This window comes from Pectinophora gossypiella, chromosome Z (assembly GCF_024362695.1).
Source record: "Pectinophora gossypiella chromosome Z, ilPecGoss1.1, whole genome shotgun sequence".
Classification (NCBI taxonomy): domain Eukaryota; kingdom Metazoa; phylum Arthropoda; class Insecta; order Lepidoptera; family Gelechiidae; genus Pectinophora; species Pectinophora gossypiella.
The window spans coordinates 17,120,296-17,140,420 of record NC_065433.1 but is presented as its reverse complement, the minus strand read 5'-3'; the positions used below and the strand labels follow the sequence as shown (position 1 = coordinate 17,140,420).

The window sequence follows — 20,125 nt, the reverse complement described above, 5'->3', positions numbered from 1 at the left end:
TTTCATTGTTTCTGTCCGAATTTAACACAAAAAAGAATTCATACGATGAAAAAAAATACATAAATGTATAGCTGGCAGTTTGGCCATTACAGTAATAAGCGAAAATTCTAAATTCAAAATTAGAATTTCATTTGTTTATGTTATAAACGAAATAAATCACTGTTTTGAGACAAATGTGTGTTTAGGGTTGGAGTACATTTAGCGTTTAAAAACTAAAAATTGGCGCTTATCCTTAAACTTTTTGTTTTTTATTTCAATACTGTGACTTTGGGACGTCTGAAAAAAGGTTTTTTTTCTAAAACGTATGGATACTTCGCCCACAGAAGCCGCCCAAGTTGTGGCATTGTTGGATTCTGGCCTTAGTCAGCGTGTTGTGGCTGCAAGACTGCATCTAAGCCTGTCATCTGTTCATAGAGTCTATAAACGTTATCGGGAGACTGGTTTGTTCACGCGCCGTTCAGGATCTGGCAGGAATCGGGTCACTTCTGAGCGAGATGATCGATTTATTGTAACAACTTCTTTAAGAAATCGACGCCTTAACGCTTTTCAACTGCAGCAGCGGCTTCGTGTTGTACGAAGGGTGGCTGTAAGTGACTCTACAATTAGAAGAAGGTTGAAGGATCGTGGACTGGTACCGCATAAGCCAGCAAATGGGCCGAAATTAACTGCAGACCATCGAAGAGCGCGCCTTAACTTTGCACGTGAGCACCTAAATTGGTCATACCTACAGTGGAGCAAAGTTCTCTTTTCTGATGAGTGTAAAATTATGCTGTATGGTAACGACGGAAGGAACAAGGTCTACAGAAGAGACGGAGAACGCTATGCACAATGCTGCATTGAAGAAAAGGTCAGCTATGGTGGCGGTTCTGTAGGTATGACCAATTTAGGTGCTCACGTGCAAAGTTAAGGCGCGCTCTTCGATGGTCTGCAGTTAATTTCGGCCCATTTGCTGGCTTATGCGGTACCAGTCCACGATCCTTCAACCTTCTTCTAATTGTAGAGTCACTTACAGCCACCCTTCGTACAACACGAAGCCGCTGCTGCAGTTGAAAAGCGTTAAGGCGTCGATTTCTTAAAGAAGTTGTTACAATAAATCGATCGTCTCGCTCAGAAGTGACCCGATTCCTGCCAGATCCTGAACGGCGCGTGAACAAACCAGTCTCCCGATAACGTTTATAGACTCTATGAACAGATGACAGGCTTAGATGCAGTCTTGCAGCCACAACACGCTGACTAAGGCCAGAATCCAGCAATGCCACAACTTGGGCGGCTTCTGTGGGCGAAGTATCCATACGTTTTAGAAAAAAAACCTTTTTTCAGACGTCCCAAAGTCACAGTATTGAAATAAAAAACAAAAAGTTTAAGGATAGGCGCCAATTTTTAGTTTTTAAACGCTAAATGTACTCCAACCCTAAACACACATTTGTCTCAAAACAGTGATTCATTTCGTTTATAAGATAAACAAATGAAATTCTAATTTTGAATTTAGAATTTTCGCTTATTACTGTAATGGCCAAACTGCCAGCTATACATTTATGTATTTTTTTTCATCGTATGAATTCTTTTTTGTGTTAAATTCGGACAGAAACAATGAAAACGGAAGTGTTTCGATTTTTTTGATGAGAAGTGTATTATCCTGTGACACGTCATTTATCGGAAAATTCAAAATGTCGTCTAGGGAAACTAGGATATTGAAATACATATTATAATACCTAATAAAGGTGTTTATTGTCATCAATATAAGTAGGACAAATTATTACTTTAATAATAAAATAATATTAAAATGACTTATTAGTTAGGTATTTATATTACTTATAGGTAATACATACATAGAGCAATATGGGCCTCCGGCGAGCCCGGAACTGGAAATAACGCTATGGTTTATACTCTTCTCTTCCGGTTCCTGTTAACAAAGGTAGTGATTATAATCATCTAAGGGCTAATTAGTAAATTTTTACTTTAATCATTATTATTTTATAATCCATCTTAGAATTTCCTGTCACAAAAATAACTGCAACTTGTCTTATGATTACTTGTAACTCTGTCCACCCCGTTATTGATTACGGGCATGAGCTTATGTATCATCTTCACTTTAAATTTTATCTTATTTTACTGACATATTTTTTTAGTAATTCATGCATTCTTCAACATGTAGGGCACAAATAAAATGTTTCAATTTTATTATCCTTTACCATACAATCAATTTACAATAAGTAACATCTGGAATAGGTAGGTATATCAATTATCCGGAACAAATAATTATTATCTCGTGTCTGTAAATTGTTTTCTAGGAATACTTACATATGTCGCCAACTTACGTTCTCATCAACTCGATATTTGAAAAATGAAGATTCAAGGATATTTTTGCGTTTAAGGTAAAGAAATTAAGTTCCGGTAATCGAAGATTCACACCCTCTGAAGCTCTGAAGAGTTTGTGGCTCTGCAATGGACAGATATACCTGCACGCGAGAGGGGCTGATGAGCGCCACCGAAGATGCTGTTCGAGTGGCGGAATACTGAGCTGAAAAAATCTGAAAGCCATCGAAACGACAAGAAGAAGAATGGACAGACACCTACAAATGTAATTTTTACTCACCCTACCACGTATTTTTTTTTTCAGATTAAGATGTTAGAGCAACACGGGCTTCATGAATATAGTAACTACCTTTCGTATAAAACTGCGTAAAACAGAACGTATTTTTTACCATAAACAATTTTACGTCTGCTTATAGACAAGAAAGATGTTCAACATAATCCGACTAAATAATATTGGTACCATACGATGATGTGTTTCCAAATTCTTACATGTCATTGATACTTAGTTATATACTAATTAAAGCAAAAGTGTCACAATCACTATCCATGTCAAAATTGTCAAACGTAAATAATTTGTTGCGAGATTCTGTTACATGTGAAGAAAATATAACTTACTTTTGTTTTTGTGTATTTTATTTTGAGATAATTGTCGATTATCGTTTTAGAGCAAGTGTATTTAAGGATGATGTCATCAAAGAAATACTTTTCATCAACGATTTAGATGGTTTTCAGGTACATACATCGATTTTCGCATATTACCTTAGTGCCTATAAACTAAAATATATAATTTGTCGTATATTTTAAAAGATAGTACCACATAATGAACCTTAGCATACGTGATTCATCGTTTGCTTGCAATGTTGTTCACATAACTGTAAAAAAATAATGGCGAATTCTCACTGTTCACAACGCGACCATCTTTTTAGAATGTTGTGTAGATTTTCTCTTATTTTACTAATACTAGTTCAATACTCGTATTTAAACTGAAGAAATATTCTAATCAATCAAAGAGCTGTGGGTGAAATGTTTGCTATAAAATGTCTAAGGGAAGTCATTGTCTCTTTATAATCAGATTTTGTGTTGCTAATAGGCATCTATAACTCCTGTTTCTCTGATTATAGCGGCGTATGACCTTCCAGCGATATACTAGTTTTCTTTTCTGCATTGTTGTGAATATAAACTGTTTTTATAATTGACTGATTTGCTCTTTCATGTCACTTCATTGCTTATAAAATATCAATGTGCATAGGTATTTAAGAGTTACCTAGTTCTCCATACAATTTTATCATAAAAATTGTTCTGGGACATAACTTGAGTAATCTATATCTGTCTTGCTGCTGCTAATACAAACAACAACATAAATCCCATTGTTCTAAGTAGAATGTAAAATTTTAAATTGAAATGTTATTGTATTTGTTTACACATAATGCTATAATTATTATTTCACAACCATTATATTAAGTGTGAATGGAAGATTTCTCAGCATTATATTTTCTTCCATTTCACTCACAACTTAATCTTAAAGTTTTGGATTGTACAAACAATTATTCTATGTAAATTGTTGTTTTAGGATGGTGTCTTCTTCATATGCGTATGAGTCAAACAATGTGATTTAAGGTATGTAACGAAAAACATGATGTTCATACTCTCTCACTACTATGGAACAAATCATTTAAACATCATCATCATCAAGTTGCAGACACTGAATTCCAGTTTTTACAGGAAGACCAATTTCTATATGCATGTTTTATTAAAAACTATTTTCTTAAACAAAATTGTTGTATTCATTAATTTCTTCATGTGTGGTCCAATGTGAAGTTTGACCACTCCACATTCAACCACATTCTGCATTATATCTTCATACTCTTCATACAATGACTAATATTTAATATAAACATATTGCTATCTATGGGTAGTGACACATTAATTTGTATTTTTTGTTCCGGTTGTAATCACAGCCCGGCTACACTCAAATATGGACAAACGCAACATGATTAAACGCTGAAGTTTATTTTTATTCTCTCTTAGTCACAGAAGAAGATAAATCAGTGATCAAGATGATGACATCCGAGGAGTCTGATTCATTGAGCACTGTGCCTTCAGATGGACACCCGGAAGATATGTCAGGTATTGGTTTATCATTACAAGTATAGTCTAAAAATCATGCTACTCTTATAAAGTGCTATATTTACTAATATATTTTACATGTCTCAAATATAACAGAAGACGCCCCATCATCAATGGTATCGAGTGAAGCAGAGTCAGAGGGCAGCATGCTCTCTGAGCCCCCTCGACAGGACCATGTGGACTCTCCTTCAACAAACAACTGTGATGGTGCTGCTATCACTGACCAAACTCCTACAATTCAAGACAAAGCACCAGTTACAACATCTAATGACTGGAGAAGTATTGGGAACACTTCATCTTCTTTAGTGTCAACTAGAGGTTAGTAATGGAATGTGTCAAATATAATTTTATTTTTTACTTGCTTTGGCTACGTACTACTTTGGTTTATGTGATATTTATATTATATCTTCCTCATTTATTAATTATAGGTACATTTTCCTTATTGGGTTGTTGGTCATTTATTACTTATGCGTTCAGAATTTATATTAAGTATCCTGATTATTAAAATAATGTGTTTTATTTCACATATTGTTTTAAAAAAATGGGTAGCTTACGAAGTGGGTTTATTAACTATAATGAAAAATTAGATAATGTTGTTCTTTGTTTAGGGTCAATGCTACCATGGGGCTCTCACAAAGGTCCTGTAGTACCACCATTAGATTCAGAATTGCGTCCTGGTGAATATGTGATGAGGTTATTATTCACGGAGTTCACCGTACAAGCTGAAAGGAAGATGGAAGCAGTGATGGCTGAACCACAGGTTTGTAGACTATTGGTTATCAATTTTTATGAAGTCACAAGCACCTATACCCCAACAAATAATTCTTTCTATTGCAGTTATTTTTATTATTTATTAAAATTAAAATATATTATTTGTAGGAAAAGCCACTGAATAAAACATTACAACGTGGTGAAGACCCTCAATTAGACCAAATATTATCAGCATTTGGCACAGTTGCCGAACATTGCCTTCCATCTCTTCTACGTGCTTTATTCGGCTGGTTAGAAAGACAAATGGCCGATTCGCCTCAGTTGAGTGAACAAGCAAAGAAACCACACCAGGACCTCAGGAACAAAAGGTAAAGTGACATAGCATATTGATATCGTTGTTCTGTAATTTTTTAACACAATTATTATATTTGGGCCTTAACATGCAATCTACTCGATTAGGCATCCCACTTTTGTCTTTCTCTCTTCCGTGGCTAGGGTATTTGGGTATGCGACTTCTCTATTTTCTATTTCAAATATTTCAACTTTTTCTTTCCTAGCATAATCTACATAGTGTCAGGCAGCGGCGCGGGCACTGAAACCGTAGAACGCAGTTGCGAAGAGCTGCAAGCCGAGCGACGAGACCTGGCAGTAGAGTTCCTGTTTTGCCTCGCACTTATTGAAGTTCTGAAGCAGCTGCCTTTTCATCCAGGACATGAGGATTTGGTGCAATATATAGAAAATGTAGCCTTCAAGCGATTTAATTATAAGGAAGGGTCAGTATTATTTTGAAATGACTCCAATCCTTATCAGTCTGTGATAACTTTGCAGGCATGTTATTGATATCATAGTGATTCTAGTATTTTTTATATAGTGACAATGTTGCCTTGTTTTAATTACAGATTACAGTCCAACCCTAATGCCGCTAATGTTCACATAATAGCTGATCTGTACGCGGAAGTAATTGGCGTGCTCGCACAATCACGTTTCGCATCAGTTCGAAAGCGTTTCACTGCCGAACTCAAGGTGATTGTCTCGTACAAATTTCCTCTCTTTTGTTTGTAACAAAACTGCAACATTTCTTTTTCCGTTTCAAAGGAACTCAAGAGCCGTGAGCCGTCACCTCACACGACGCAAAGTATCATTTCTCTTCTAATGGGCATGAAGTTCTTTCGAGTGAAAATGGTCCCTATTGAAGAATTCGAGGCATCCTTCCAATTCCTTCAAGAATGTGCGCAATATTTCTTAGAAGTCAAAGACAAGGACATAAGGCATGCTCTAGCCGGACTGTTTGTGGAAATATTAGTGCCTGTTGCAGCGGTAAGTATTTTACAATTTGATACTTGGTATCAGAATGCGAAGTATCAACCTAACGACTTTTGTTTTAATTTTCAGACAGTAAAAAACGAAGTTAACGTGCCGTGTCTAAAGAACTTCGTAGAAATGTTATACAGCCATACACTAGACGCAAGCACCAAATCCAAGCATCGCCTCGCACTATTCCCATTAGTTACCTGCTTACTTTGCGTATCACAAAAGCAGTTCTTTCTGGCGAACTGGCACTGTTTCTTAGCAATGTGTCTTTCGCACCTGAAGAATAGAGACCCAAAGATGTGCAGAGTAGCATTAGGTGAATAATATTCCTTTACTATATAACCAAATGAAATATATTTGACATCTATACATTATAATTTATTCGTTTACAGAATCTCTTTACCGACTTCTATGGGTGTATATGATAAGAATCAAGTGTGAAAGTAACTCTGCGACTCAATCAAGACTGCAAAGTATTGTCAATTCACTATTTCCTAAAGGTTCTAAAGGTGTGGTACCCAGAGATACTCCTCTAAACATTTTCGTTAAAATAATACAATTCATAGCGCAAGAGCGATTGGATTTTGCTATGAGAGAGATAGTATTTGATTTACTCATGGTAGGAAGGCCGATCAAAATCATACTGACGCCAGAAAGGATGTCTATAGGCTTGCGAGCATTTTTAGTTGTGGCTGACAGCCTACAACAGAAAGAAGGAGAGCCACCAATGCCTCGGACATCAGGAACGTTACCGTCTGGGAACACATTGAGAGTTAAGAAAACTTTTTTAAATAAAATGCTGACAGATGAAACGGCTAGATCTATTGGAATGAGCGCGTATTTTCCTTATGTTCGGAGAGTGTTAGTAGAAATATTAAGAGCATTAGATGCTCATTATGGAAGACCATTAATGTTGACGAATACACAAAATGTAACTAAAGAACAAGAAATCAACACTGGAGAGAGAAAACCGAGAATAGATCTATTTAGAACATGCGTTGCTGCCATACCAAGGTAATATATTTTCTTAGATTTACAAGTAGAATGTAACATGTAGGTGTTTAACTACATTTCATGATTGTTTTAGATTGATCCCTGAAGGAATGAGCTCGAATGAGTTAGTGGACTTGTTGTGTCGTCTAACTGTGCACATGGATGAGGAATTACGAGGGCTCTCGTTCCAGAGCCTTCAAACCCTGATAGTAGACTTTCCAGAATGGAGACAGGATGTTTTAGCTGGATTTACACAGTTTCTAGCTAAGGAAGTTCAGGTAAATTAACCTTAAGAAAAGTATAATAACAGTTATATTTCGATTGAATAGGTTTAAATTTATTTTGTTTTTTAGGACACGTCACCTCAATTAGTAGAGAATGGACTTCGTATGCTCCTACAACTCATCACGAGTTGGAAAAACGGCGAGCCTGCGGCCACGAGTTCCCCGCCCAAAGTGGAGCCCCTGGCTTCGGTGATTCGAGGGGCAGAGGCGTTGGGTCTTGTGATGCTCTGCCAGTGCAAAGCGTACCCGCGCCGCCTAGCAGTACATATCCTAAGGTCGGTGGGGTTTTAAAGAGGACTGCGAAACCTTCCTAACACCACTACGTAATTCATATGATGTCAAAACAATTGACGACTTTAATGTAGTTGTTTTCTTAATCAAATAATGAGTTATGATATGACCAGTGTTGTTGTGTTCGGATACATAGCACTTTTGTATTGGAAAAAATCCCGGGAAAGTGGGATTGACCAAAACCAATACCTTAAATTAATAATCTGTTTTAAAAAGACCTATAAAATTTTATACTTAACATAAAATGTTTTAAGAAACGGTCAAACGTCGAAATATTTGGTTCAATACTGGCAAGCTTACCTGAATACTGCAGGTCAATGCAATATCAAATCGCGCGGTGAGGAAGGTCGCTAAGATAATTTTAGAAGTGTATAATATAATGTATATTATAGTGTATAGTATCTATAAGTCCGCTATAATCTTCAGGGAAACGAAGTATTTGTTAGAGAAGCTGCAGCTGACTCGGGAAGAGCCCGCCTTAATAGACGCTGCCGACGCCCAGGTGCCTTACTTTGCCGAGAAGTGCCTTCCACTACTGCCGCCGGCTGAGAAGCAAGCGATCCTCGCAGCCGGACAGCCGGACCTCGTGTGGATCGCCGAGCGCACACACGCAGTCTGGACTGCGGGTAACTATTATCTTATAATACCCCATTTAGAGTGTCCAACTAGTCAAGTCAGTTACTTTCTACTAAAAGTCAAACAAAAATACTAGTTGCTACGAAACAACTCACTATGACGTCATAGAAAACGTGATATAATTTGATTAAAGTACGTACATAGAAAAATTTAAATGTTTTAGCCACCCTGCTCCTTGCTTTCGCTTCAGTTTCTATTTCTCACCTCTCACTTGGATTATAACTTACAGGTATCCAGCATGACGAAACTTCAATTAAAAACAGTTGGAGTGGTAGTGCATCTAATGCAGTCGATCCTTGGGAAGTGGGTATTTTCTTTTTTATTTTTGGACAAAATGTTAACCTCTTTTTTTCGAGAAATCAAATAACTTACTGTAAAACGTTTGAAGGTGGTGCTATTCGGCTTGCTGGAGCGTAGTCGCGTGCCTGCTCGATGCCCCGCGACTGTTCTCCAAGCGTGGCCGATACTTCATGCTAGAATACACGCCCTCTACACTATTATAGAACCAGCGTAAGTACTAACTGCGTTTGATTTTTACCAAAAGAGAGATGAGAAAAGAGAAACAGATGAGAAAACGACCCGAGATATGTGGAGCCGACCAATCATAGCGTGCGAGAGAGAGCTGTGTCTGTCCTTCCCTCGCGGTGGTTGGTCGTTTCGCATTTTTTCTCTCCGCTTCAGTAGACACACACACTAAGCCAAACGTACTCCGAAAATGTTATAAATGAATAACTAAATTCCAGACCTGTAAACGACAACCGCGCCTCACTCCTCTCCCGCGGCCCTGCATTGCCGAGGAAGCCAGAAAAGGAACGAGATGGTTACATGCAGGTACGATTTGCTACTTGATATTATAAATGATAATAACTATACGTGTAAGTTTTTACGTGGGTATAACTATCTGTAATGTCTTAGGTGTGGAGATACTACATGACTATGGCCTACTTGGTGGTCCCAGCAGTGCCAAGTCCTGTGATTCGCTGCGCTAGTCCTGACCTAAGCCTCAGGTATGTACGCTGGCTTTATGTATGTCTCTCATAAAAGTGGTGTATTCTAATACACCGAAAATTACGTGTGTTTCTATATATTTTTGCTTGCTCTTGAAATGCAATGAACAATACCTTATTTGCAGCTCTCATTGACACAAGTAATTATAATGAGAGCCGAAAATAACATATTACATACCTATATTAATATAATAAAGTGTATGTGCTGATATGAGTAGTGATCCCTGTTTTGCCTACAGTATCCTGTGTACCTACTTTTACTTTTGTTCTTATTTGCGAGTTTCTTCTATTGGGTGTGATACAGTAACGAGCCATTACTAAGTTTAACGGAAATTAGTCTTTGTGATTATGTTTCAGTCGCATGAGTTATGTTATTCTGTATTCTGAACTACGTAATACCACTTTCACTGTATGCACAGATTATGTTTTCTATCTTGTTGTAGCTATTCAAAACTTCTTATGTTTTGCTTTGATTCGATATTTTTCTATTTCGTATTTTAATGAGTTCTATTTTAACGAGGAATATGCTACTACATACAGAAGTTACGTGATATCTTACCGAAGCACTCGTATATAGAAGGACACTGAAACCTGTGACATCTTCGAGGATATCAAATAACTCCTAATAATACTGTACAAATCAAACTTTCTTATAAAACAAACGTAACAACCAACCAACCAACTGAAGGTTATCGATACCTTCAACACATCTAAAACTTATGTGCGCAAGTGATAAGGTCACCCAATAGCAAGGCTGGGTTTAGGGTTTGGTAGCTGGAGGATAGTTAATATATGATGTTTAGAATCGCAAAAGCGACAATGTATTGTAGGGGTTATTTATTGTGCTGCAACGAACGGTCCGTTATAGCACTGAAGCGGAGGGATGGCTGGGCCTGGCTGCCCTCAGTTCGTCGAGCGAGAGCCTCAACGCGCCCGGGGGGTTCTTCACGCTGCCCTTGAGCTATGCGCGCGCGCACAGACAACACAAACGGACGAGGTGGCCCATTGACGCTCGCTATGTGCACGTCGCATTCGATCTGATCATGAGTTGCGTGACTGTTGGTTCCATCTGATTTTTTTACTAGTCAAATAAAAGATTGAGATGCATTGAGATGACTAAAATGGTTTTAAAGAAAAACAAGAGCTAAAAACAACTAAAGATGGAACTGCCACCACACAACATCTCTATTCATCATGGGTAACATCTTACAGTGGCCTCAAAGTTATTTTGTACAAATGAACTGATTTAAATAATGACGGTCACTGTAATTTCCACATCGTCCATCAAATCACGCATAGGTCCCGTGCACAGCTAGCGCATATGTCTCGATAAACGAACGTCAATTTGTGCTCATAAACTTACTACACGATGGCAATAGAATTATACGGTTTTTTATGGCAACGGACCAGTTTTTACTTATTACAGACTTTCCGATAAACAGGCATTTTACACCACTTTCGCATCTTGATGTAGTTAAATTATTTATCTTTATTATTGTTAATATTAAAGTATGCAACCTGTTACTAAATTTTATTTGCAAATAATTTATTTTAAATTACGCAAACTGGCTGATATCCGCTTGTAACGCCCTGTAGATTTAATAGAACCTAAGACTAAAATAGTGGTTCTATAGCTTTCAATATACTATTTCTTTTGGTTTCCTTTTTTCTAATATGGAATTTATAATCCCATTTAAAACTTTTACGCTAGCTGCGTAAGAAAACGTAGTATTATAACACCTTATTGCTATTATATGTAAGTTTTTTACTTGGGAATACATACAATGAATATAATAGCGAATGTCATCCGTTCAGTGACTAAAGAAGCTTATGCGTTTCACGTTTTGTTTTGCATGGACAGTGCCCTCTTCCTTTCGGCGTGTCCGGACTCACTGTGGGGGTAATAAGCACTATGGTCTTGACTTCGTTGTGTTTTAACAATTCGTCTCCTAGTACTGTCTTGTAAATGTTTTAACTAGTGTTTGTGTCGTCGACGGTCGCTTTCACACGCCACTCCACTTATTATAATACCATGATAAATAGACTGCTTAATTTATCAATTGCTGGAGTTTCGCCAAGTTATGCCTAGTGTGAACTTGATTTGTATTGCAAATAAATTATATAAAAGCATTTTTGGATTCTTCCCTTCTGAACAACGTTACCATAGCGCGTGTGAAAGCGAAAACATTTCAATAATCAGTAGATTTTCAAGACTGGTTTGCGTTGTAGACATTTTTTGACTCCTACATCGACGTGCAATCATCGGCATGTATAGATCAACAATTTCCCAGTAGCATGTGTCAGACACGTTCAGTTCAACTTAAAAAGAATTAAGTCAGTCCACCTTATACTATGAACTATTTGATTTCATTAATACGTCTATATAAATTACCAAACTGTAGGTATTTTAGTCTCAAGTTCAGTAATTTATACATTTCTAAGGCGGTCTTTTTTATCTGTTTAAAAGTATATTCATCAACTACGATATTATGCCTTTTTTTTCTATTTAAGATATCCAATAATACGTACAAAGTTCATTTCGATTTTCCTGCAAGTTCTAAGAAAGAGAGTAAACGTCAAAGTAAGTCTTTTTGGTTCACGAAAATGAAGGTAGATTATTTATGATACAGTGCTATGAAGCATTTAACCCGATATGCTGAAAAAAGAAGTATAATTTCTATTATTTGCAATAGATTTTTGATCCAAATGTTATTGGTACAAATGTTAACATCATAATTGTGGGTCTTCATCAATGTTCCAGTTTGCCAATGCAAAGCTTGCTAGTTTGTATTATGTGTTTATAGCTTGATTTTAATGTTCAATAATTTTGTGCTTAATTTTGTGATGATTTCATTTGTGAACTTACTGTTTTATAGCAAATACAAACGGAATGCAGTAGTAGTTGTTATTTTTAAAACATGTACATTAAAGATCAGTACTGAACATGAAAATTAAAATCATAATATTATATAAATAAACATTACATTTTATTCAAGTGCAGATGGACAATTGAACTGTAAGTGTTGTCCGAGGCATGGTGTTGAAAATGTTGTATATGATGTAGAAATGTTATTATTAAGTGTTGACATAAATGTTTATGACAGTTCGTCTCCGGATTCGCTGAGCGAGCGCAGCGGTGGGGAGGCGCGCAGTGCGCAGGCGTCGCCAGGGTCTCTTCACAAGCTGGCGGTACCGCTGGCTCGCTGCGAGGTGCCGGAAGTGCGCGACGCCGCCATTGCAGCCGCCGGATTTATCAACCCTGACGCTCTCAAGTACGTTGCAATAACTTAGCCCCTTCCCCTTCCTTTCTCTATTTTTTTCTTCCTTATACTCTTTGCTGTCAACCGCAATATGTCTGAAAAATATATCTCATCAAATAGTCTTATGCTTTTAAATTTTTCCTCCAAATAAGTGTAGCAATTTTGATAAAACAACATTTTGTTCCCGTGCTAAATCCTTTCTCTCGTGTATTACAAATTTGATTATAAAATGAAATAGCAGAACTGAGATAATAAGGTCGATTTATGGTTGTATCTCTAACTTAAGCCGTGTCTTGTTTATGGCACAACATTGATAGCGATAATATAATTAGACTGTCGCTAATAGTGGTAGTTATTAGTACGTCCGCATATTAATTAGGAGCACGGCGAGATTGACTAATGTTGCATTTGCAGAGATTTGATGGAAGAACTGGTCCCACTACTGAGGGAGGCGGTGGACCGTAAACAAGAAAATATGCGCCGGCGACGGCGCCGTGACGCCTTAAGGCTAAACCTCAACAAAATGCTGCTATTCATCGCGCAGAAGAAAACTTTTTCGAACAGGTGCGTTTGCTTAAAAAAATATTTAAAAAAGTATGAAATAAATTATGAGTTACACCGTATTCACTTTCCTCTACAGTATCTACTCTAAGTACCTACTTATTGGAAAATGCGCTATGTGCATGCCGGGGTTTCGATCTACCTGGTCGTAAATGTAATTTTTTATCAAAGTAGCAACAGTTTATGCGGATATCAACAATATTTTTGTTCTGCAAAAGTGATCCATTCGGAATATTAACCCAAGTTGTCCTCTAGACATTTTAAAGAAATTTGTCATATTAGCATCACAATATACATATTTGCGAAAGACAATTATTGTCACTCTGAAAGCATAACGATTGTTAATTTGAAACATGTTGTTATCAGTACGTTTGCGGTGGAAGGAGGCAGCCTGCACCCGACTCTGACAGAGTACCTGGATGGCGCGCGGCAGTGCCTCGAGGTGGAGGCGGAGAAGGACGCGCCGGCCGCGCGCGAACAGCGACTCACCTTCGCCGACTTCGTCACTGAGCTCATCAAGAGCTTCCCTCGTAAGTAGTCAACTGAAATGTAGCCAAATCATTTACGTTTGTTTTATAAATTGAGATCATTTATTACTCCTTGAATCTGACTCAATAATGTATACTATTAATATATAGCGTGCCTGTACACGAATTAATTAACTTTTAACAATAAACCAACCTTAGGGTACTTCGAACATAGTTTTCTGTGAATATATTTCTTGTTTGTAACCAATACTTTAGAAAACCACGCAAAACATTCTCCATAGAAATTACGTGTACAGGACTTGCAAAAATTCCTCCTGATACATAATTCTTAATCAAATGAGATATAATATAATAATATTATATAAGATCATATTTGTTGGTTCTGTAGTGGAGACGTATGGTTCGTTGATGAAGAAGGAGCTGTGCCGCAATCTATTCTGCCTGTTCTCCGGCTGGTGCGGGCCTCTGGCGAAGCACCTCGGGACCCTCGTGCCACAACCCACGCCGGAGGTGGACGAACGACTTAACCTATCCGCTCTAAGGGTACGTTTGAAGCTTATTCTTGTAACGTGTAGCTGGAAAGGTTGATGACCGAGTGTATAGACCTCACAAACGTTGGTGTCAGGGTTATTATATAACAGTCTGAGGCCTCTGATATGGCTCACATTATGTTTTCCGTTACTTTAAAACATTAATAACATTATAATATATTTAACCGCCTTACAAATAAGAAATAAACAAGTGGTGAACATGTGTTAGCCAAGGAAAAATGAATCCAATTATCAAGTAATTCAATTGAACTTTGCTTAGCTTTTGATTAATAAACACATTATTTACCGTTGGCTTTTTTATTGGTAAAGCGGTAATTGCTTTGTTTTAATTGGATATATGACATGCAGGCAATGAGCGCGCTGTTGTGCTGCGGCCCATGCTTCGCACCCGCCGCGCTAGCTGAAGATGGGTCCCTCTATCCTTGGCTCAGTGAGATGCTATCCTCAACTAATGACAAGGTTTGTTACCGTAAAACATAACTATATTCTAAATATAACGCTAAAAATTCAAAATAATCTTGTTCTCGCTACTCTGCGCGGAAGTTCTATTCACCGCCTGAGGTATGTATGCGGTGAAATGCGGAAGGTGCAATTGACTAATTGGCGGACTGAGTCTCACGTTGATTCAGTCCGCCAATCAGTGGTCTACCTCTCCCATACCGCCAATCACATGCCTCAGGCGGTAACTAGAACTTCCGCGCTGACTAAACTGTATAAATCATACAAAACATAAATAGCCTATACTGGGTGTTAGTGACATCGTAACGAATACTGAGGGGGTTGATTCAGACCATGATTCTGAGTTAAAATCAAGTTGAATTTTCCGTCGCAAAATTCATGTTTTTTTTTTAGTTTTTTTAAAATATTTTCAATTCTATACTTTTGCGATGGAAAATTCCACTTGATATTAACTCAGAATAATCAGATGAATCATCCCTCTCAGTATTCATTACGATGACACTTACACCCTGTACAAGTACATACGGTAGGCATATAAGTAGGTATGGGTGTTAGTGACACCGTAACGAATACTGAGGGGGATGGTTCAGACCATGATTCTGAGTTGATATCAAGTGGAATTTCGTGTCAAAAAATTCATGAAAATTTTTCTTTTCTTTTTAATTATTTTCCAATCCATACTTTTGCGACGGAAATTTCTATTTGATATCAACTCAGAATCATGGCCTGAACCACCCCTCAAAGTTTTCGTTACGATGTCACTAACACCCTGTATATGTCACACTCAAACAACCGGAGGGGGTATGGAGGATACTCCACCACGCTGCTCCACTGCGGGTTGGTGGAGGTATTTTTACGGCTAATAGCCTGGACCAACGGCTTAACGTGCCCTCCGAAGCACGGAATCAACTTATTTTTCAGACAATCAGGTGATTCAAGCCTGTAATGTCCTTACCAAACAAAGGACAGTCTCACAAAGTGATTTCGACAATGTCACCATCGGGAATCGAACCCGGACCTCCAGATCGTTAGCATAACGCTCTAACCACTAGACCACGGAGGCTGTTAACCCGTAAAATCGTATAAATCACTAAATATAAATTCATTCTATGACTGCGTGGAAATGGTTTTTTTTGTGAACTTATAAATAAACTTATAAACTAACTCGACCGAATGTCTGTTAGGTATACGAGCTAGCGCGGGAGACTATCGTTCTCCTCCTGGATTGCAACCCCGACATCGGTCCACTGTTAGACTGGACCGTGGACAAGTGCTTCACGGGCACGCCACGCGTCGCCGACGGGTGCTTCATGGCCCTAGCAACGATATTCAGTGCAAGGTGAGTGAATGACGTTACGCGATCTTTACATCTCATTATTGTCTTTTAATATTATGTAACATTCTGTTTCTTGCGCCGCTTCTTCTCAGCCATAACACCTGAATTCGTGGAAGATCATAGAATTGGGTAGTTTCCTAGGTCAAAGACTAGTCTATGAACTAGTACTACGAACTAGGACTAGTCTATGAAATTGTGTTTGCTAAATAAATACAGATCTAAAGGTGACAAAAAACGTTTTCTTTTTCTATTGAACTTATTTATGAATTTTAATAAAGAAAAATGTAATAATAAATGCGACATTTTGTCACCTGTTTCTATGACATCGGTTTGCTTTTTCACACTAATTCCATAGTAATTTCGTGTTTTGACGTTTAGTAAAAAGTAGCTGATTACTGACAAGTTGGAAACTACCTTATTGTAAGATATCAGTATAATAGAATCTTGACTTTAATTGTTTTTTATTTCTTTTGTCATACAGATATTACAGTAAATGAGTTGTAATATAAAGCATACAAAGAGCGCCATCTTACGGAAAATTTGAAATATAACTCGCAACTTGGTTTACACATCGCTGTAAACAAGCCGAACGATATTTAATATTTATAGACGTAGGGTTCTTAGATAAATTAAGAGTAATGTAGAATTTCAACATTTCAAAAAAATATATTTTTTTCTTTTTGGTATGCAGGATTTGCTTTTCACTTGTGTGAACAGCGCCATCTCACGGTAAAAGTTAAATCCACGTAGCCCTTCTAGGTCGAAAGCTGTTCTTGTTGAAGTTTGGTTGAGGGGTTTGAACACAGGGTTTCAGAGTTCTCTTATCCCAATAACTTTACTATTAGGGTAATAAATACAGATGGCTCCACGATACTTTTTATTGATAACTTACTGATATTGCTTTGAGAAAATAATATATCGCTATCACCTCAATCTAGTATTTTGAAAATGTTTTACCCCTTTAAGAGTTTTGAACGTTAATTCGCTAAACCGAAACATTTTGATATATCCGTGATAGTCCGCAAAAAACTTATACGTGGAATAATAGTTTCCAACTAGTCAAATCAATTACTTTTTACTAAACGTCAAAACACGAAATTACTATGGAATTCGTATGAAAAAGCCACGTGTAATGTTATAGAAAAACCTGACAAAATTTTGCACATATTATTACATGTTTATTTATTAAAATTCATAAATAAGCTAAATAGAAAAAATAAAACGTTTTTTGTTACCTTTAGATTTGTATATAATTAGTAATCAGGTTTTTTTTTAATAATACAGGCTCGCGTTTGACCACAGTCTCACCTTACCTAGCAACTGCCTATTAAATTAATTAATATCTATTGATTTCATTAATAATAATAACATACATGCATACACTCACACTTATTCCCTCTGGAGTAAGCAGAGTCAACAATTCCACTTGCTTAGATCCTGACATAGTTACGTACACTTCTCTGCTCATTTCTGCTCATTTTATCTTGTGTGCAATTGAATCTTCTTGTGTTTGAACATAGTGTTAGTCAAAAGAAAATTTAACTCTAAATATACAGGATATCCCAAAGGTGTACGTTCAAAATGAAAAATTAGATAGAGGGGCAAACAAACAAGTACATTATTTTCTCATATTCAAAATGTGTGGAGGATGCTGCGGGGGTTGCTGCGGGTGCGGCTGCCCTTGCATAACCCTGTGTTTGTTTGGCTACCAGAAACACCCCAAGGCATGTTCAGCGATTATTTACGGTTCAGGAAATATGACCCATTTTGTAGCTTTTTAAGATTTTCTACCATACTTCAGAAATCATTATTTAGTCGCTATATCTTTCTTAATAATTCTTTTGTTTTACTTTATACCTATTCCTAAGTGAAAGTGAACCACTAGCTGAAAAAATAAAAACAGCCAAATCAAAGATAAAAAAAGTTATTGGAAGTCAACGTGAGAATTCGACCAAATGTTATTATTAATTTGTTACAATTGTTAAAACTTCGTTGAAGAATAATAAACACATGAGGTTGTCATGGACCTTAAAATTATTTCTTAAAACTGCTCTATATAATAGGCTGCCATAACAATAATAATAACCATCAATGTTATTAGTGTGTTTGTTATATGTTTTATGTACACGGGATGATGAGCAGCTGAACGCATTTTATATATTCCTTTACCCACAGTCGAGTGGAGTGGAATAAAAGGTTTGAGCCCGACGCGATCTTATCCCCTCTTTTAAATTAAATATTTCAATAATTGTACATAACATAATAAAGATTAAAAGATTTTTAAAACAGATGTATATATAAATAAATCCATGTGTCAGCGTGCTAGTAGTAACAGTTAGAAATACGATAAAACATATCATGCTTTTAGCCACATACGTGCTCGTGCAAAATAACACTTCGTTTCAAATGTATTTGAAGTGAACTTCACTCGCAAATCACATTTTTCTATAGAGCTGAAATAAGCTTGAAAGATTTTCTACTCGTTGTATAATAATATTATGAGCGCACAAATATTATCAATTGTTTACTTGAGGCATTTGTTCCGAGGAGTGGCCCTCTATTTCGCTAAGTGGCAACCGCATTGATGTATCGTGGGCAACTAAACGACATTGTAAGGAATACATTGTAAACAAAAGATCGGTTACATTCTACGCTTTTATATTACTCCTGTCTGCTTAGTGATGTCCGCGCCGCTAACTCCTGACGTACCTATCCATGAATATTCAAAATCGTTCAACATAGTAATGAATTTTGAGGCAGTTGTTTAATAGGGTAAACGAGAAGAGATCTCTAGTTATCACAAAAGAGGCTCAATGAATTAATATAGATAGTATTTCAAAGTCCACATAAATTTCATGGCAAATATTAATCAGCGCCAAGTATAGCACGAGTAAATCATTTTCACAAGTAATAATAATACTTTCAGATATATGAGAATATAAAATATTACAAAATTTATTGCATAATGTATTCATTCATTAACATCCTTCTATAGAATCCTTTCTTTATCTTAGAATTAGTTCTCTGTCTTCAAATGAACCCCCGACCAAAAGTCGTTGATTCTCCGGACCTGAGGTTGCATTAATATTAATGTTGAGGCTAGAGATGGCAGTCGGTGATCTCGCCTAAATTATCGTATAGACTCGAAATAATGACGCCGCTTCAACAGCTCCCAACAAAGACCCCAGAAACTTTGTCTACGAGCATTATTTGAATTATATTTCATGCCTACAACGTATATTTTATCGTAATTTTAGCAACAGTAACATAATTAATTATCGTGTTCGCTTTACTGGTTTCAATCCTTTATGAACTATATTTTGAAATGCTGTTAAAATAAATTTAAAAGCATTTCGCCATGGGATTTCAGTATTTGCTTTTATCATTATTAAGTATCATATATTCGTATATTCGTCCCAGAACATCAATCCATTATCATGCGTATGCTATGAATAAATTATTGTGGTCACATGTAGCTATAATCCCCTTATGCCGACAGGGCGAACTCTCCATACAATCGACACAACTTGCGCTTTTACACGCTCGCATGTGTCTACTAGGATCCACGCAAAATGCAAAATTTATATCTACCTATCTAGTCAATTCATTAATGCCTAAGATGGCAGAAATGTGCAGAAATACGTCCTTAGTCTCCATTATTTTCATGTTTAAACACTGTACTATAGTTTCTGTACTGTACTGACAAAATTATTAACACTATATATAACATCTTTACTCTTACTTATTTCAACGCGTAAACACTCTGATACTTAAAGATCATAATTTATTTATAA

At 36.8% G+C, this 20,125-nt stretch overlaps 1 protein-coding gene across 11 annotated transcripts in view; it reads left to right on the top strand.

The window, feature by feature from the left end:
* The first annotated feature begins 2,872 nt into the window (after window positions 1–2,872).
* Window positions 2,873–20,125, top strand: part of LOC126380441 (protein furry) — a 78,586-nt gene continuing 61,333 nt past the window's right edge. For 8 of the 11 annotated variants that reach the window (XM_050029843.1, XM_050029834.1, XM_050029839.1 and 5 more), the window contains exons 1-25: window positions 2,873–3,048; window positions 3,887–3,933; window positions 4,345–4,443; window positions 4,540–4,761; window positions 5,052–5,203; window positions 5,323–5,522; window positions 5,712–5,927; window positions 6,054–6,177; window positions 6,250–6,471; window positions 6,547–6,781; window positions 6,858–7,479; window positions 7,553–7,736; window positions 7,812–8,017; window positions 8,460–8,659; window positions 8,899–8,972; window positions 9,058–9,179; window positions 9,413–9,500; window positions 9,585–9,676; window positions 10,545–10,673; window positions 12,781–12,948; window positions 13,351–13,500; window positions 13,864–14,027; window positions 14,374–14,528; window positions 14,885–14,995; window positions 16,180–16,334. In XM_050029843.1, coding sequence (XP_049885800.1) covers window positions 4,374–4,443; window positions 4,540–4,761; window positions 5,052–5,203; window positions 5,323–5,522; window positions 5,712–5,927; window positions 6,054–6,177; window positions 6,250–6,471; window positions 6,547–6,781; window positions 6,858–7,479; window positions 7,553–7,736; window positions 7,812–8,017; window positions 8,460–8,659; window positions 8,899–8,972; window positions 9,058–9,179; window positions 9,413–9,500; window positions 9,585–9,676; window positions 10,545–10,673; window positions 12,781–12,948; window positions 13,351–13,500; window positions 13,864–14,027; window positions 14,374–14,528; window positions 14,885–14,995; window positions 16,180–16,334 — 4,061 coding nt within the window. In that variant the 5' untranslated portion in view covers window positions 2,873–3,048; window positions 3,887–3,933; window positions 4,345–4,373. The remainder of the gene's footprint in view (window positions 3,049–3,886; window positions 3,934–4,344; window positions 4,444–4,539; window positions 4,762–5,051; window positions 5,204–5,322; window positions 5,523–5,711; window positions 5,928–6,053; window positions 6,178–6,249; window positions 6,472–6,546; window positions 6,782–6,857; window positions 7,480–7,552; window positions 7,737–7,811; window positions 8,018–8,459; window positions 8,660–8,898; window positions 8,973–9,057; window positions 9,180–9,412; window positions 9,501–9,584; window positions 9,677–10,544; window positions 10,674–12,780; window positions 12,949–13,350; window positions 13,501–13,863; window positions 14,028–14,373; window positions 14,529–14,884; window positions 14,996–16,179; window positions 16,335–20,125) is intronic. The other 3 variants (XM_050029842.1, XM_050029844.1, XM_050029841.1) reach the window with 1 other exon arrangement.